The 19,328-nt window shown below is 34.8% G+C and overlaps 1 protein-coding gene and 1 pseudogene across 3 annotated transcripts in view; both read left to right on the top strand.

Annotated features, from left to right (window-relative positions):
- HNRNPLL (heterogeneous nuclear ribonucleoprotein L like) overlaps window positions 1-18,621 on the top strand; it is a 38,177-nt gene extending 19,556 nt beyond the window's left edge. For 2 of the 3 annotated variants that reach the window (XM_024753517.1, XM_024753519.1), the window contains exons 5-13: window positions 1,134-1,230; window positions 1,318-1,390; window positions 5,732-5,803; window positions 10,066-10,283; window positions 12,100-12,221; window positions 12,673-12,874; window positions 13,550-13,607; window positions 13,698-13,796; window positions 16,895-18,621. In XM_024753517.1, the coding sequence (XP_024609285.1) occupies window positions 1,134-1,230; window positions 1,318-1,390; window positions 5,732-5,803; window positions 10,066-10,283; window positions 12,100-12,221; window positions 12,673-12,874; window positions 13,550-13,607; window positions 13,698-13,796; window positions 16,895-16,950 (997 nt within the window). In that variant the 3' untranslated portion in view covers window positions 16,951-18,621. The remainder of the gene's footprint in view (window positions 1-1,133; window positions 1,231-1,317; window positions 1,391-5,731; window positions 5,804-10,065; window positions 10,284-12,099; window positions 12,222-12,672; window positions 12,875-13,549; window positions 13,608-13,697; window positions 13,797-16,894) is intronic. The other variant, XM_024753518.1, reaches the window with a different exon arrangement.
- Window positions 11,388-11,488, top strand: LOC112405285 (uncharacterized; annotated as a pseudogene).
- Window positions 18,622-19,328: the final 707 nt, after the last annotated feature.

Genomic DNA, 19,328 nt, shown 5'->3' with positions numbered 1-19,328 from the left:
AAAAGAGCAAGTTGCAAAATAGTACATATAGTACAATCCCATTAAAAAATAATAATTTTAAAAAGATGTAACTTATGTGATGCATAGAAAAAGGTTGGGATATACAACAAATGCTTTTTTTTTAATTTAAAAAAATTTTAATTAATTTATTTATTTATTTTTGGCTGCATTGGGTTTTCGTTACTGCACATGGGCTCTCTCTAGTTGTGGCGAGTGGGGGGCTACTCTTCGTTGTGGTGTGCAAGCTTCTCATTGCGGTGGCTTCTTTTGTTGTGGAGCACAGGCTCTAGAGTTCAGGCTTAGTAGTTGTGGTGCACGGGCTTAGTTGCTCCGCGGCAATGTGGGATCTTCCCGGACCAGGGCTGGAACCCTGCACGGACAGGCGGGTTCTTAACCACTGCGCCACCAGGGAAGCCCTATAGCAAACCCTTTATGGTGCTTACGCTGGCAAGTTGTTTTTGCTTTTTTTTTTCCTACTACTTTTGTGGTTTGATTTTTTTTTTTTTTTTAACAATTAGAAACTTAAGTAATTTTTAAAAACTAGTAAAATGAAAGATAAAGATTATAAACTCAGCCTTCTCAGAAATATATAAAAATCAAGTATTTCTTTTGTATTATATTGATTCTTTGTAATGTTCCTCCTACTTTATTTATTTATTTATTTTTGGCCATTCCATGCAGCTTGCACAGCTTGCAGGATCTTAGTTTCCTGACCAGGGATTGAACCCCGCGCCCTTGGCAGTGAACGTGTAGAGTCCTAACCACTGGACCGCCCTATTCTTCCTACTTAAAGAGTAAAATATTTCCTGTTTCAAGATAGAAAGCTGGCCTTTGCTAGGGAATGGGACCATGCTCCATGCTCCCTCCCACACACCCCCAAACCACAGGTTATAAAGTACTTCTGATGACCTAGAAGGATTAATGTATTATAAGTAGTTTTGGTTGTATTACGTTTTCTTTGGTATCCTTGATCTTAAAAATAAATTCTCCTACTAAAATTCATAGAAATTTTATTTGGTAAAGCATTTTCAGAAGTGAGAAAGTTATTTCTCATTTTTTTCAGTCCATTTCTTATGGAGTGAATAATGGTAAATTTTGGACACCTTAAACCAAATTTCCTTAATAGAGCTTATGTTTGAATCAGTCCTTTGTGCCCAGAAAGCTAAAGCAGCACTCAATGGAGCAGATATATATGCTGGATGTTGCACACTAAAAATTGAATATGCAAGGGTAAATATTTTTTTTCAACACTTCACCAAAGAAATATATATGCTTTGGATATACAATTTGAACTTACTTTCTTTTTAATCTTAACAGCCAACTCGTCTAAATGTTATTAGGAATGACAATGACAGTTGGGACTACACTAAACCATATTTGGGAAGACGAGGTAAGTATTTTATGCATTTTAGATGTACTTACATCTGCTGTCAAATTTTTACATGCAGTTAGAGTCCTTTTTCCTGAGATGAGCTAGTTCATTCAAATGATGAAAACCTTGTTGGTGAAGCTTTTGTTGCAAAAGACCTTGTAATGCTGGAAAAGAACCTTGAACATTAGTGCCCCTTACTGGTATGTACTGAGTTATTTATATTTAGTTCAACAAGGAGCCCACACATACAGGCACGCCCGCAGTTCAAGGACTTGCATTTCTCCAAGCAGCTCTCTCTCTTTGGAGGAGAGGAAACTGATTCAGAATATTACTTACAAACTGCAAACTTGCACACTGCTTCTCTATGGAAAGGACTTTTCCCCCAAGCTGGACGAGGCATTAAGAAGGATAGAGGACTCCAGCAGGCTGACTCTACACTTCATCACGCACAACATCGGCATCAGCAAAAAGCCCTCTGAAAAACTCAGACTTGCAATTCACCTTGACTGCATACTGCATGCACCATCACCCCAAGTTTTTAAAGGAGGACACTTAACAGTACTTCAGACTTGCATGGGATGAATACCATGATAGACTGTGCCCACTTATTCAAGTTGTATGTATATATTGGTTTGACTTCCCTTAAGGTTTCAGTTGTAGAATTTAAAACTTTTCACTGACGGATACTAGATTTTATATACAATGTTGTAAATCTTAATGCCCGTTGCTGTAACTGTTAGCAGCTTAGATTCAAATTGTTAATTGACAAATAACCAGGGCCAATTTATCTACAGGTCTTGGGAATTATAATGCTCAACCAATCCACACAGATATTAAAGATAAAAGGATTAGAAAGGTGCATACTTGCTGCACTTTAATTTTACTTTTTTTTTTTCCCTCAATTGTGGACATTGAATAGAATAACATAATGAAAAGATGCATTATATGTAAAAGACGATTTTCTGTGTGGTTTGATTTTTGTAAAGTGGCTGTTTATAAGTTGTCACTTTTTGTAACAATTTAAGGTTATCACTCTTGTTAATTTGTGTAACTAGAAATTTTGACATTTCAAATGTAGGTGAAAGTACCATGTGTGTTCAAGGTAGAATATATTTAAACTTGATAAATCTGAAAATAGGAGCATTTCATTTGAGATGCATTTTCACCTATAACTTATAAATGCTAGATTTCATGAGCATAGATTTGACTGATAAAATTGTTCAACTAACTGTATGGCAATTCTGGAATATACAAATCAAAATGTGGATCTTGTAAAAACAAGGGGGCTGCAGTATTGGCTACATCTCAACTACAATATCAGTGTCTGAACCATGTGTTGGAAAAACTCACCAAGATGAGTATGTCTGTAGAAGTCAGTAAAGTAGGAAAAATTTTTATGGCATCCAAAATATCTTGGGCAGTAGGGACTCCATAGTGCATGTACTCTTGCCAAAAGAAAAAAATGAGACAGTGCGGTGATCCTTTGCATGTTTAAATATTTAGGACTTTTGGATGATTGGCCCCTTTAATTCTTAGTTCTCAGGAAATCATCTTGCCTTATGCATGGGGTTGCAGACAGGTTTGTTTGGTAATGCAGCTTTGGCTGGACCCCACATTTTTCACTATCACAGAAATCTGCTTGGCAGAGGCTTGGTACAGTTGAATACAGTATTGAAAAAGCCTTAGTACTCAAACAACAGAACAAGTGGTTGATGAGAAATCTCTCACTTCTGTTAAGTTACAGTTACTGAATATTCAGTTTTTTTTAAACTCATTTGAAATAGTTTTGATTACATTTCTCTTAATGTCTCTTAAAGCATTTATAGATATGCTTCTTAATAGTCGGGGCACGAACCCGCGCCTCCTGCCTCGGCAGGCGGACTCTCAACCACTGTGCCACCAGGGAAACCCAATAGTGTTTATTCTTTTAAAAGGTCTGAATTTTACAAAAGCCAGCTTAGATTTTTATACAAGGAATTACAGTCAGAAAGTTTAGAAATGTGTAAGGTAGATATTTAAATAGGGAAATATAATTAAAGGAGGTAAAACAGAGTTTTAGTTATTTATGCTTTCAAGGGAAAAGAATTATTGTTTTCTAATTCCTTACAGGTAGATACTTGTCTGTATAGCAAATATCATATGGCAGTTTGTTTTTTTGTAGTAACTTTAGCTTCCACTCACGTTGATACTGAATTGTAACTTTTTCTACCCAAAAAGAGTGATTTTATAAATATAACCTCATTTCAAAAAGTTCTTTTCAGCTCAAATTATGTTTTAGTGCAAAGAATTCGTAGCCTAGACCCCAGAGAATCCCTCCAGAAATGTTAAGCAACACTTGTGTATGTGTGCATCTTTTGGGGGAGAAAAGGTCCACAGCTTCCAACAGATTTCAGACTGAATCCATGAAAGGTTACAAACCACTATTTATAGACCGATATATTCAGTGTTTGACTCTTCCTCACCCTTCTTTATGTGACCTTGTATTAGGTAGTAAATGCTTCCAATAAAGAGAGTTATTGAAGAGAAATTACTATGGGAAATATATTATGAAGAGAAATTATTCAAGAGAAGTAATGACAATGTTTGGCTGAAAGATACCTTGGAGATCATCTACTCTAACTTCTTCACTTTATGAATGAAGATTGTTTCTATGATTATATAGCAAATTACTGGTTAAGTTGAAAATTTATGATTCCTGATTCAGTGCTCTTTCCTTTATAGCACACAGTTAACTATATCAGTAAAACTAAGCCATGAAGACTTTATGGTGGTTTTGGTTTAAGATTCTTAGATCAGATAAGGACTTACATTTACCATTTGGTGGCATGCTTAAGCGGAGGAATGTTAGCAGAATGGAACAGCAGACTGGATTGATTGAAGAGGAGTGAGACTTAAATGATGATGCTGGAAGCCGTGTAATGGAAAGAAGGAACTGTGAATGTTTATACTGGAGAAGAAATGACTTTGGGGAAATGGAGGATCATAATAACTTCTAAGCATCTGAAAGGGTTCTTGGAGAAAGACTAAGTAATGAGTAAGGCTGTGAAGCCCTAAATGGAGTAGAATATATATAGAGGACAAATTTCTGTACAATATAGAAATTAATTTTCTCATGATTTAGAACTAACTGAAAATGTAAGGGAAAGTAGTGAGTACCTTGTTACCAGTGTTGGGTAAGTAGAGGCTAGATGGTCCCAATTGATGGTCTCAGGGATGATGTAAAGAGAATTTAACCCTGAATAAAAGTTGAACTAGATGACCTCCTAGGTCCCTTTCAGTGCTATGATAACTTGGAATAGGTAATTAAAACAATACTTCTGTAGACCGAAGTGAAAATTAAAGTATTTCTCATCTCCCATAAACCTCATTTGTTTAGGTGACTAAGGATATGTAGAAAGCCTTTCTCTTTGAATTTTCAAAGATGAGAATGATCAGACTCTTTAGATACATTAAAAAAAAAATCTTACTGAACACCATAATTTGATCAGCAAACTTTCCCAAAGTATTATACAATGATTTTTAAAATTTACTAACATAGGATGTGCTATTTTAGAAACTTAGAAATAATTTTTTTATTGATGTCTCAGATTTGGGAAAATTGGCATGCCTTCCCTAAAAATGTAGTTAGCATAAAAATTATCCTTTAGGAGTATTGTAGTACTCTCGTCCAATAATGTAGCCCCCTTGGTTAGCTTTAACTTGACATATTTAAACTTTGGGGAGTGCTTCTAGTTCTGCCTGGTGTTAAGGTCTATAGACAATGGCCAGTCCATGACACAATATGGACCAGTGATGTGAAAATTTCCAGCTCTCCAGTCAGTAGGTGTTTGTAAATATGTGTATATACATACAAAATACTCTGTGTTTACTGATTGTGAAACCATGTAATACAGGTTGTTGTTGGCTTATGCTGAACTTCTTGAAAGAAGCCCACTTTGAAAATGTGTTGCTGTTGAAGCTAATAGTATGCATCAGGTACTGTCTTTCAAAAGTACTGCACTTAAAGCTTGTTTTAAAGACATGTATTGGTAAAAACTTCTGTACAGTGTCAAACTCTAGCATTGTATACATCACCTTCTGAAAAGTATCCATTCTTTCCTTTAATTTGAAAGTGTGATTGTATTTGGCATTTGCCAAAAAGATATTCTCAAGTTAAGTGGAATTTGTTAGATAGAATTATTTTCTTAAACTTTTGGTGTTTGTATTTAAATTGGATATGAATGGATGTTTAACGTTAACCAGGAATCACATTTCTCTTATGAATTGTAATGGATGTTTTGAATGGGTGTTTCCCATGTGAGAACTCTGTTAAGTACTTGGGTCAAAATTGTTAAAACCATGTTTCTACTTTTGTGTCAGATAGAGGAAAGGGTCGCCAGAGACAAGCCATTTTGGGAGAACACCCTTCTTCGTTTAGACATGATGGCTATGGTAAGTTTGTCAAGGCAGAAGGAAGGTAGTATAGACAAACTATTAGAATTTTTGCATTTCTGATGAAGAATGGCACAATTCTTGTCTCTATTTTTCCTGCCCACCTGACTTGGTTTATGGGATCAGTCCCTTATAAATGTACTCCAAAGGAGTTGTCCCAAATCCTTTGTTTTCTTAGGCTATTGTTATATCACATAATCTTTGATATAAATGAGAGCTATTGTTTGGGATTGAAAGCTTTTTTACCATTATATTTTGTTTTGTTTTGTTTGGGCTTTGATTAGTAAGGGGCTCTAGTCTGTCAGAGGACCAGAAAGAAGTACAGCTCAGTAAGTGTATTTTCTTCCATTCTAGCAGTTATGAGTAAAGAGGAATTTAGAGTAATAAAAGGCAGAGAGAATGAGGTATTTGTTGAAAGGAGACATGTTTTTGGTTAGATCCTTAATTCTTTTAGTTCTACAGTTGGTACTTCAGCTTTGGTTAAATTTGTATTTAATTCTTTTTTAAAAACTTCTCAGTTTTAATGTTTGCTATGTTGATAAGTTAAGATTATGAAAGCTAGAAGAAGAATCTTCCCCAGGAAGAAGTTAGGTATCAGACTGTTGTCTTTGTTAAGTAGATGTTGAGAATTGTTATTGATAAAAGTTTAAACTGGTTATAAGTTCTGTGTTTTTAAATATTTTTTTAGTTTTTAGCTGTAGTTATTGACCCACCTATTCTGTGGTTTAAAGTTGAAGTACAATTAGAGGTACTGTTAGAAGTGGTAGAAATTGCTATGTTGTACTCTTGGGAGTTATTATCGAAAAGCCACCAGTGTTTCCTGTTGTCTGAAATATTTTCAAATTGTGTACATGTTTGATGACCATTCTTACCTGTGAGTTTTAGCTTATTCCCTAGTGTCTTTATTTGAACTCCAGGAATTTATTAACCCTGTGTGTGTGTGTTTTTGTGTGTATGTGTATTTGTTCAAGTTTCTGTGGTAGTCTATATTGCAGAAGAAATTATGAAACAATCTCTATGTTATGTCAAAACAGTAAGTGTGGTATAGAAGGAAAATCTTACTGCAGTCGTTTTCATGTGTTCCTTGATCATTTTTCTTAGTTGTTTCTTTAACAGAGTAAATATTAAATATGGTCATACAAGTAGTTTTCTGATCCTGCAATGAAGAAACACTTATTAGGAATCTACTGTGCATTGTATAATGGAGGATTTCAAAAGAATGGCTTATCAAAGTTTGTAGTATAGTTGTAGAGTATGTAAATATGTCATGGCAGTTAGCTTAAGGCCAGAAATTGGTTAAATGTTCTGCTAAAGGGGGTTAGAAAAATCTGTGAGCATATAAATGAAGGACAAAACTCTACTGTAGTAATGTTGACACAGACTGTTTTCTCAGTATGGCTTTTCAGTTTTGTCTTCACTTAATAAAATACAAGAAAAATTGCATAAACAAGAATATGTTATATGCCCTAGAAGAACTTTATATTTTCTAAAAGCCTATTGTGAAGTTCTGTGTCAGTTTCATGCCCTTATTTATTTAGAGAGTGTGTGTGTGTTCACGTGCGTGCACATGTGCGTGTGTGTATAAATATTAAAATGTAAGCTTACTTAAAGAGAGGTGCAAAATTCTTTGGAATGATGTTTGTTAAATAGGGATCATTCAGGTTCTGGAGAGTCCTGCTGAGGAGGAATGGTTATAGTGGGATTGTGTAGGGGCGTCCATTCTGAGCTATGTCCATTGAAACATTTAACTAAGGAAAATCTGTTCTACTTTCCTAGGGAAGTAAGCAGAACAGGATATAGGAGATAGTGACAAATAAAGATTGATTGAGGAGAGAAGTAAGGTGAGGAAATTGGGGAAAAAGCAAAGATGACGGTGGGTGCTTGTGATATTAGCCTTTTTACAAATGCTTCAAATCACAGCTGTATCCCTTCAGATCAGCAGTTCAACAAAACAGGTTTATTTGCATTTTAGTGTCATATCATAGGTAGCTTTTCCTTTATAATGGTATGTGAGAAAGAAGGAATAGAAAAGGTTTATTTAATAGATTAAATTGATTCACATAGTTTATTATAGCAGTATAAATTTGTGCTTTCAGAATTCTTTAGGTCTTTTAATTTGGGAAGCCCAGCCATGTGAGATGAACTGCTAGAAGCCCTCATTTGAAAAGTGGCAAAAAATAATGTACAAATTTATTTGCTCTGAGCACAAGAAAAATTTCTATATTAATTGTTAGCATCTTTGGATATGGTTCCTGGACCAAAGATATTTTAAGTATCAAAGATGGGAAAGGCCTTCAAAATGTTCAAGATGCTGTTTATGTAGCATTTTTCCATATAAGTGAATTTTTTAAAACCTGAAGCAGCAAAACATTTTGCATGAACTATTTAGTTAGGAAGCTTTTAAGAGACTTTTTTTCTCTTATCTTCTTAATATAGGTAACAATTTAAATAGTGTAAGTAACATAATTTAATACTTGTGGCCCAATGTCATAATTACGAACATCAGGTATTCTTTTGCACTGAATTTAATTGTTACCTATGGCAGTAGATTACAAGAGTTTTTGGACCTTGGTCAACTTAAGCAGAGTGTAAGTTTCCACTGCCCATCTACTGTACATTTTTCAACTTACTGTGAAAAAATTTACTGATAATAGTGTAGTACAGTAATGTACTGTACTACAAATGGTAGTACTACTTTACTGTACTAACAAATGGTAGTAGTGGGGGTAGGGCTGGGTGGAGTATAATATGCATGAGTATTTTTGCAATAAGGGTAAGAATGATTGATATTTGACCCCAGTATATGTATAATAGTCTAAATTAGAGGCCAAAATACATAATTACAAGTAACTCATCATGAGCTATATTGATTGTCTTGATAAACTAGATTACCAGCAATAAGAACAGTTGAAAACCATGACCAATTTAAGGCAACACTGATGATGATGTATTGATAAAGTATGCCTCCATAAAATTGCAGGAATTTACACTATATTTGCGTGTGCTCGGTGGTAGTGTTGCTGTGTTGTTATGAATGGCAGCTATATTTAGAATACTGAATTGGAGTCCACATAAGCTGTAATAATGTGCTATGATACCAAAATATAGTAGTTCTTAGTAACTCACCTAGTAGATGACAAGTGTCCCTTAGTCTAACATAAAAATGAAAGCCAGTAACATTACATATTATTCTTGAGAAATGAGGAAAGAACTTGGGTTTTTGGATTGGTTTCTTGCACACCAGGAGAATCGTTGCATGCACCCCAGAGCATGCTTCTCTAATCACTGACTCAGGAGTGTCTAAGATGTTGGTTTATAGTTTTGGGTTACATATCTCCATCTTAGTTGCTTCTTCTGAGTTCTTACACCTCTCTTCTTGCTACTGTAAATGTGCCCTGTGCAGACTTTTAGTATCACAGTTTCTCCAGACTCCCTCATTCCCGTCTCTTCCGTTCACCCTAGCTTTGTTTTTCCTCTTACTTCTAATCTATTATGGATGGGAAAACAGGATAAATTAAAGTTGTTTTGAACTACTCTAGAGTTAGCAAGTTGATTCTTAGTAAAGATTCTTAGTATAAGAGCTGGATTTGTTTGTGTTTCTGTGACAGCAGTTTCAGATACTCAAGCATTTTTTTCTTCTGGATTCTTGATGTTGTTTCAAATAATAGAAGTTGCTGAATAATGACACCTCTGAGTATGTGTGTGTGTGGGGGGGTTATTAACTAAATCTAGGGTTTTAGTTTCCTAAATTATAATCGGGAATAAAATACTAACCTGCAAGTACATTAATAGTAAAATATATTCAAGGGGACAGCTTGTCAGTGGAACTAAAGATGTTCTTTTTGTTATATCTGTATATAGTTTACTAGATTTCACTGTAGATTTTATTATATTTTCCTCCAAAAGATGTTGGCAGAAGTTTTTTTTTTTAATTTTGAAGTATAATTTATATATAGTGGTCCAAAGTTTTACACTGATTCCTCCTCTATCTGTAGCCTGATCTTGTATACTTTTTTGTTAAACTACTGTTTTTTAAAAATAAGGACTTAAAGCCTGGTATATGCAGGTGTGTGCAGGTCAGCGTTTATTGGATCCGGTGCAGTAAATACAGATTTTTGTTAATTCCCACAGGTTATATTTGAATATTCATACGTTTGAGTTTTCCTTGGATATACATCAACCTAGCTAATATTAAGAATTTGTTTTTGTGTGCGGTGAAGTGTGTCTGCTAAAGTTGTGTTTTGTTTTGTTTTGTTTAATAGGATCCCATGGTCCATTATTACCTTTACCAAGTCGTTACAGAATGGGTTCTCGAGATACACCTGAGCTTGTTGCCTATCCATTACCGCAGGCATCTTCCTCTTACATGCATGGAGGAAATCCCTCTGGTTCAGTTGTAATGGTTAGTGGATTACATCAACTAAAAATGAATTGTTCAAGAGTCTTCAACCTATTCTGCTTATATGGAAATATTGAAAAGGTGAGTTCTCATTTAAAAAAGTTATTATTTATTTTAAGTTTCATTTTATATGAGCTTCTTTTGCTAGGATATGTAGTAGGAAAATCTGAAAAGGCTGCAAATGTGTGTGTCTTCTCACACACAAGTTCTTTCAGTAGTGATCCACATAAGCTAAAAATTCATTAGGTAGGAATTCTAGAAATTATTTTTTGTAGGTAAGTGATCAGAATAGGATGTTGGTACTAAAAATATTTTTTAAATTACTAATATAAGTCCAAAACAGCAAGTAGTTTAATCAATTACTAGCATATTATAGGCATAAAGCCTATATATTTTTTAATCATTTCAAAGATATTCTAACATTTAACATGTTGAACTGTGGAATTTTGAAAAAGCAGTTACTTTCTTGGAGCTAGGTATATATAAACATGTCTCAGAGTTTGACCATAGCTATGAATTTTAGGAGAGTTTTGATTCATATATTTGCCTCCCAGATATTAGAGTTCTAGTATCTTCTGAGGAACAACATACTTTAACCTCAGTCAGTATTTGAAGTTGATCCACTTTGATAGAATGTGTCCAAAACTTTCTGTCTGGAGGCTTACACTCAAAGCGTAGCAAAACATTTAAATTTCACACATTTTGAAGATCTTTAAAATTGTAACTTTATTTTCACCAGATAACTCTATGGTTTCCCCAGATCTGTGATGTTTTGTTTATTTTTTTATTCATTATTTTTTTCAAAGAGGTCTTTATTTATTTTTGGCTGCGTTGGGTCTTCATTGCTGCACACGGGCCTTCTCTAGTAGCAGTGAGTGGGATCTACTCTTCCTGTGGTGTGTGGGCTTCTCATTGCGGTGGCTTCTCTTGTTGCAGAGCACGGGCTCTAGGCGTGTGGGCTTCAGTAGTTGTGGCACACGGGCTTAGTTGCTCTGCGGCATGTGGGAGCTTCCTAGACCAGGGCTCGAGCCCGTGTCCCCTGCATTGGCAGGTGGATTCTTAACCACTGCGCCACCAGGGAAGTCCTGTTCAATGTGTTATTAATGTTAGTGGTACTTAATAGCTGTTTAGGGACTTTCCAAGGTGTAGGCACTATCCTGAAAGATAGTCATACTTTATTCCATCTAAGCCTTACAGCATTATATACTAAAATTGGAATAATATAAGAGGATAAGTATGGCTCTGTCAAAGATGTCATGAAAACTTGTGAAGTATTGCCTATTTTTTAAACTGCCCCTTCCTTGCCTAAGCCTTCTTACTGGCAGTGCTGTCTCAAGGCCATCTTGTGTTATTTCTTATATAGTATCTTGTTTATTGCTTAAAGCAATAAATGCACTCTGAATAGTTGGTAATTACTATTTACTTTAAAATTTCTGACCTACCTACTGGAATATAAACTTTAAGAAGACTGTGTCTGTTTGCCATTAAATCCCCAGTACCTAGCACAGTATGTTTATTAGAACGTGTTAGGCACTTAATAAATACTTACTGAATGAATAAATATTGATGAGTCCTGCCAAATGTTATTATTATCTCCATTTTAAAAGGAAGTCTGTGGCTCAGAGAAGTGAAGTAAATTGCCCCAAATCACACAATTAATAAATAGCAGAGTCAAGGCAAGCCTATGCTCTTCTTTAGTGTGCTGTACAATAGAATTGTAGTCTTGCTTTTAAACTTTATTGAATTTCGGTAAGAATGTCTAATAGCAGAGCAGAATAAAGTTAAGATTCCAGGTGATCTTCTTTATTTGATATCAACCACCTATAGTACCTTTTAGAAATTCTGTTACTGTAAAAGGGAATTAAATGTTCACCTTTTTGGGATTTTGTATTTACAGGTAAAATTTATGAAGACCATTCCTGGTACAGCACTGGTAGAAATGGGTGATGAGTATGCTGTAGAAAGAGCTGTCACACATCTTAACAATGTCAAATTATTTGGGAAAAGACTTAACGTTTGGTAATTATTTATCTTAAGTGGTAAATTTAAAAAATACGTATCCTTTTATTAGAGACATTAATTTCCATTTCAGAATATCTGAAACTAGCAGCTATAGTGATGTCATTTTAGACACTTAGGGTCGTATAATTTAGATTTTCCATATTATACCTAGTTTTAGTTTTATGGTCATAAAATAGCATGTTAAAATGAGCAAGTTTTTTTAATTAAAGTTTTCTAATATGAAAATATATTCAATAGATTTTTCTTTCTAAGTGATGTCGAAACTGTAAGAGTGATTATAACTCAAACTAAATTTAAATATTAGTAAATATTGAAACTGTAAATTGCTACATATGCCTTTTTTGTTAAGATTGATACAGGCCTTTATGTTAACATTTTGAGACTGCTTACTTGTTGCTTTTTATCTAACAAAGGTATGTTCTGTACCTCTTACCTTTCCGATCTTTAGTGTGTCTAAACAACATTCAGTTGTTCCAAGTCAAATATTTGAGCTGGAGGATGGTACAAGTAGCTACAAGGATTTTGCAATGAGCAAAAATAATCGCTTTACAAGTGCTGGCCAAGCATCTAAGAATATAATCCAGCCACCCTCGTGTGTACTGCATTATTATAATGTTCCATTGTGTGTCACAGAAGAGACCTTCACAAAGGTAGGCACTGGAATACAAATTGTGTAGAATGTTCCTATTTCCTATTTTAAAATATATCATGTTTTAGCCTCATTTTAAAGTCTTGCTCTGTTCATCTTCTGCTTTTGATATTATTGGTATTCTGTTACTTATTTGGTACTTAATATAGTACATCCTTTGACCATTATACTTTTCTGGCCTCCATCCTTCACTGGTCTCTTTGTTGTTTTGTGGCTCAGTCGTTTTGAGAGTTGGAATTAGAATGAGGTACCCTTAGTCCTGCATTCAGAAAGTTCTTTTACCATGTCCTTAGATCTCACCCATAACAAAATTTTATATATCCCTGCATTTTTCCCTAACTATAGGAAATGCTTCAGAAAAGAATTGATTTTTCTGGAACACTACTCCCTATCTTAGGTACTCGATAAACCCTGGTCAGCTTTGAGAATATATATTTCAGTTACAAATCTTGTTTTTATTGTACAACACTAAAATTATATACGTAGCTTATAGGATATCACTATTTTAATTGATTTTCTCATGCACCTTGTTAATCTAAAAACATATTTGATTTAATTCATTCATGCCATACTCAAAACTAAAATGCTACCATAAAGTTTATTTTCTAGGGGGAGAAAAGGGTAAGAATCTTTATTTTGGCTGTATTTTTAATGGAGTTTTACATTTCTTTGACAGTTGTGTAATGACCATGAAGTTCTTACATTCATCAAATATAAAGTGTTTGATGCAAAACGTAAGTGCACATTTTCTCTTTTTAAGTTTCCTGGTTAATTTGATGATAAGCAAATAACAACTGAATTTGTGTTTCTTTGTTTTGTTTTAGCTTCTGCCAAAACACTTTCTGGGCTGTTAGAATGGGAATGCAAAACTGATGCAGTAGAAGCCCTCACAGCACTAAATCACTACCAGATAAGAGTTCCAAGTAAGTAAAATCGTGTCATAATTATTCAGTGGGAGTTACCATCAGAAACATTGTTGATAATTTAAAAGTAATATTTATTGGTTGTTTTTTAATACAGAGAAGTTTGAATTTTAAAAAGGCATATAAATCCCACAACCCTCATAATTCTTATATTAGTTACCTCTTGCTGTGTAACAAATTATTGCAGTATTTAGCAGCTTAAAACAGCAAAACATTTATTATCTAACTGTTTCTGAGGATCAGTAATCTGTGTACAGTTTCGCTGGGTAGTTCTGGCTGGTAGTTCAGCCTCTCATGAGGCTGCCTGCCGTCAGCTATAATCTGCAGTCATTTCAAGTCTTATGACTGGCGCTGGAAGATCCACTTCCATGCTCACTCATGTGGCTCTTTGTAGGGACAGTAAGCCACATTGGCCATTTCATGGTAGCTCTTTTCTTTCCGAAATAGTGATTCAAGAAGGATGAGAGCAAAAGGCCAAAAAAACAAAAGCCACAGTGTCTTTCGTAACCTAATACCGGAAGTAACATACCATCACTTATGCTGTAATCTTGTGGTCCCACTGACCAACCATGATCCGGTGTAGGAGGCAGGGAACATTGGGGCCATCTTGGAGGCTGACTTCCATAATTCCTGTTGATCTTTTTAGAAGAAAGCGATAAATATATATGGTTAAAAAACTCAAACAGTAAATACTGGTACAAATGAAAGTTAAAGCTTTCTATAACCTCTAACCTTTCTTTTTCCTTTTATTCCTCCTCCCCAATGTATATATCTACATTTTAAAAACTTACACAAAATGGTTCTTCTATACATACTATTGTGTGCCTTGCTGTTTTCACTTAATATATCTTGGAGCTGTTTTCTCTATCAGCAGGTGCAAAGCTACCCTGTTTTTTTTTCCCCCACGGAGTAGCTATTTTTAGTAGAGATGTACCACAGTTTATTCATTTTATCCACTTCCCCACTGATGAACACTGGTTGTTCCCAATTGTGTTTTTCTATTAGTGCAGTAAACATCCTTATAGTTGCATGTTTTGTGTTTGTAGGGCAGTTTCCTCATAGTGGAGAGCAAAAAGGTTTATATTTTGGTAAATGTTGCTAGATTGCCCTTTACAAAGGTTACACAACTTTACCACCTGTGGTATATGAAAATGCCAACTGCCCAACACTCTTACCAACACCGAGTGTTGTCAGACTTTGAATTTTAGCAATATGATAGATGAAAAATGGTATTCCACATTATTTTAATTTGTATCAAATGAAACTGTCACTTTCTTTGTTTATTCTCTCTATAATGGTAAATGGCCTCTTTTTTACAGTGCAAAGAACACTCAAGTATTTAACTTTTGAAGTTTGTGCTGTGTAATTTACTTCGATCTTGGATCTGAAGAGTGTTGAAACTTTATTTTTCTAAATGATAGGAGAAAAAATAGTATTAATTTTATTAGGTGTGATGATGAATGATTGTGGAAGGGGAAAAAAATGAATACACACTGAAGGATTTATGGGTGGAATAACATATCTAGGATTTGCTTTAAAATATTCTAGCCCCGGGCTTCCCTGGTGGCGCAGTGGTTGAGAGTCCGCCTGCCGATGCAGGGGACACGGGTTCGTGCCCCGGTCCGGGAGGATCCCACATGCCGCGGAGCGGCTGGGCCCGTGAGCCATGGCCACTGAGCCTGCGCGTCCGGAGCCTGTGCTCCGCAACGGGAGAGGCCACAACAGTGAGAGGCCCACGTACAACAACAACAAAAAAATTAAAAAATATTCCAGCCTCTCAAGAGTGTGCGGAGAGTAGGTAGATGAAGTAAGACTGCCAAATGTTGACAATTATTGAAGCTATGTGGATGTTTATTATACTGATCCATATATTTTCTTTATGTTTGAAAATTTTCTTACTAAAAAGTTAAAAAATAAGTAGGAATACCTCTTTTCATTTTACCTTTAGTCACAAAAGTAAATTTTAAATAGTGAGTCACGCTTAATTTTTGATGGAAAATTTTAAAAGACTTTATATGTATATTTGAGATATATTCAAAACAGTGTATGACTTGCAAACTCCTTGGAGACAGGTACAATTATTTCTTTTTTATCCTCTGCGGTGTCTTGCAAATATTTGTTGATGTATATGCTTTTTCTTTTATAGGAATTTTTTTCCTTAAGGAGTGATAACCTTTTTTTTTTTTTTTTTTTTTGCGGTACGCGGGCCTCTCACTGTTGTGGCCTCTCCCGTTGCGGAGCACAGGCTCCAGACGTGCAGGCTCAGCGGCCATGGCTCACGGGCCCAGCCGCTCCGCGGCATGTGGGATCTTCCCGGACCAGGGCACGAACCTGTGTCCCCTGCATCGGCAGGCGGACTCTCAACCACTGCGCCACCAGGGAAGCCCAGGAGCAATAACTTTTAAAACTAAAATTCTGGTACATTAAGATACCAGAATTATTTCTGCCTGTTCTGAAAAGTTAAAGAGGAATGTATAAAATGGAAGTACTTTTGTGGATTATACCTTTTTTTTTTTTTTTTTTTTAGCAATTTTAAAATTCATATGCCCCGTTGATGATCAGAGATTTAATACTTGCTCTCCTGGAACTTTTTCAGCTCATTGATATCTTCTTAAACATTTCAGTCTTAACCCATTTCCCAAGCTATATTTGAATTAACTTTTATAGAGTAATTACCATTGGTAATATTTTCTGCAAAGTAGTTTTGCTGATGGACTTAGATAAGCCTAATCCTGATACTATTTATCTGTAATGTCTAATTCACTAAAAAAAGATTGTGGGAGCCTCCTATGTGTCAAATAATGTTTAGAACAATAGGAATGTAAAAATGGACAAAGTTCCGGCCTTCATGGAGCTTACCTGCTAGTAGGTATGAACGAAAGAAATCTTGCCCTTACCTTACATAAAAATTTTCCTTCTTCCAGTACTATAAAAAGGTGAAATATTGGGTCGGTTAAAAAGTTCATTCGGGTTTTTCTGTAAGATGTTACGGAAAAACCTGAATGAACTTTTTGGCCAACCCAATAATTTATTCCGCTAACTCAAGGTAATCATGAAAGTTTAAGGGAACTATTAACTTTGTTTTTTAATTTTTACAGATGGTTCCAATCCCTATACATTGAAGCTTTGCTTTTCTACATCATCCCATTTATAAGAAGAGGAGAGCATGTTAGAATTTATGTTTACCTTTATTACAACTTCAAAGCTACACTTCATTTTTAAAAAGAACTAAAATGGTTCATCTAATGTTGCCTTGCTTACTTTGATTCAATATCCTGTCCTGTAATAAATTTTGCCTTGAGTAAATTTGTTGTAAACTTAAATATTGAATTGCTTTCATTTTAAATAGAATATCATAATGTAGACTATCTACAGCTTTCTTGTAGATTACATAAATATATCATTTCTAATCTTATTTTTCTTCCACAGTGAAAATATATTTGCATTCTTAATGCTAATTATCTGCAAGTATTTTTCCATTGTGTATGAAATTAATGCAGGTGAAAGTATTGCATTTTAATATTATAGAATTCCTATTATATGTTTAGATGTTTAAGTATGTTGCAGTTATTCGTATTAAACATAACTTGTATTTATTAAGTATTTTAATCAAGTTTGAGAATAACATTGCATATATTAAATTTTAAGTACTACAGATTTAGCTGATTTTATATTTCTGAAAGGCTAACAGACATATGGATACACTTGTACAATATGCACTCAAACTTATTTAAACTGGTTTTTTTTTTTTTTTAAGTCATTGTCCATTTGTATTGACATGCCTCTGTTTCTGGTTCCAGTTTGGAGATTTTATAAAGTTACAACAATGAGTTAATGTGTTCATCTTCATTTGTTGCATGTGACTTGATCTTGAAAACACACCTGGTATTTGGCATTGAAATTTTAATAGAAGTTATGATTAACAGTTCCTCTTCTAGGTAATCTGAGATCCACAGATGGGCTTTAGGGAGTCTGTGAACTCCCTAAAATTGTATGTAGAATTTTGGGTACTTGCATTTTTATTTTTTATTCTTAAATCCATCAGTAATATATGTATTTTTCTACATGGTACAAGGTATAAGGATCTAATTTTATTTTTATTCCAAACAGAGATATCTATTTCTTTCAATACCATTTATTAAACATTCTTTCTCCCACTGGATCTGTTTTTTTTTTTGTTCTTTTTTTTTGCTTTTTTTGGGAAAACAACATAATGCATACATAGGCAAGTAAGATATAAGGACTAATCATCGTATTGAGAGACTATACTATAACACACGTTATCAGGTTCACAGCTTTTTAATAATAGAAAACTGATCTAGCCATTTTATTTTCGTCTTTAAAAGAAGGGAGAATATGTTTTATCTACCTAGAGTAACTGAAGTCTATAGTTGGCAATAGCAGTTTTGTGATCCTGAGAGTTTTAAACAAATTTGTGTACAGAAGTTTCATTTAGATCTTTTGAAAAAGCTTTGTTTTGAATTTTAACAAAATTCAAAAAAAAGCAGTTTGCCTTAATCCTTTTAGAAATGATGCAGGGGTTTAAAAATTTTTTAAGAGCTATTGAATAGAAAGTTTAGATGGAAATTAAACACACACGTTAACATTTATTTCTCATTGAATTTTGACAGCAATGGACCAATGTCCCTTTAGCCCTCTAGATCTAGAAAATCTTAAATTCAATCTAGAAGCATTTTAGACCCTTATCATGGAACCCAATAAGTTACGCCAAAGGTAACCTGTGAATGAACTATAAATGTATGATACTGGGCTGTGTACCTACGTTTACCTGACTTTACAATAAATGAAGCTTTTTTCCCTCTTCTATAAGTACTTTTCTACATTTGTTGCAAAATTGGTATGTCTTAATTTTAAAAGGTAACTTGTGAGTTTATGCAATAGTTGTCTCCTTCCCTTGCCCTCTTCTGAAAATGAAGATGGATGTCAGTGTTATAGATTATTTTGTGCCTAAAATTTTAGGAGACAAACCTGTGGATGGTGACAGGGCTTATTTAATTTATATTTGCTTTAAGTAGTATTGACTTTTAGATATGAATTCTATCTTAATGCTTTCTCCCCACCAAAGTGACAAGTAAATTCTTCAGATGTAACTGAGTTGGTAGGTTGGGCCTTGCTGATTTATGCACTGGTGTGTCAGTCCTACTCTGTTGCTGTCAGTAATGTCTTTGACAGTTTACTTGGGTATCACCAGTTTTTAATCTTTTACTTTTTTAAAAAAATTAATTTTATTTTTTGGCTGCATATTGGGTGTCTGTTGCTGCTCATGGGCTTTCTCTAGTTATGGCGAGCAGTGTGCGGGCTTCTCATTGTGGTGGCTTCTCTTTTTGCGGAGCACGGGCTCTAGGCGTGTGGGCTTCAGTAGTTGTGGCTCGTGGGCTCCAGAGCGCAGGCTCAGTAGTTGTGGCTCGTGGGCTCTAGAGTGTAGGCTCAGTAGTTGTGGCGCACGGGCTCAGTTGCTCCGCGGCATGTGGGATCTTCCGGTACCACAGCTCGAACCTGTGTCCCCTCCTG

The sequence above is a fragment of the Neophocaena asiaeorientalis genome, unplaced genomic scaffold (genome assembly GCF_003031525.2).
Source record: "Neophocaena asiaeorientalis asiaeorientalis breed wild unplaced genomic scaffold, Neophocaena_asiaeorientalis_V1.1 scaffold171, whole genome shotgun sequence".
Lineage (NCBI taxonomy): Eukaryota > Metazoa > Chordata > Mammalia > Artiodactyla > Phocoenidae > Neophocaena > Neophocaena asiaeorientalis.
Note: the sequence above shows the minus strand (reverse complement) of the source record. Positions and strands in the feature narration are given on the sequence as shown.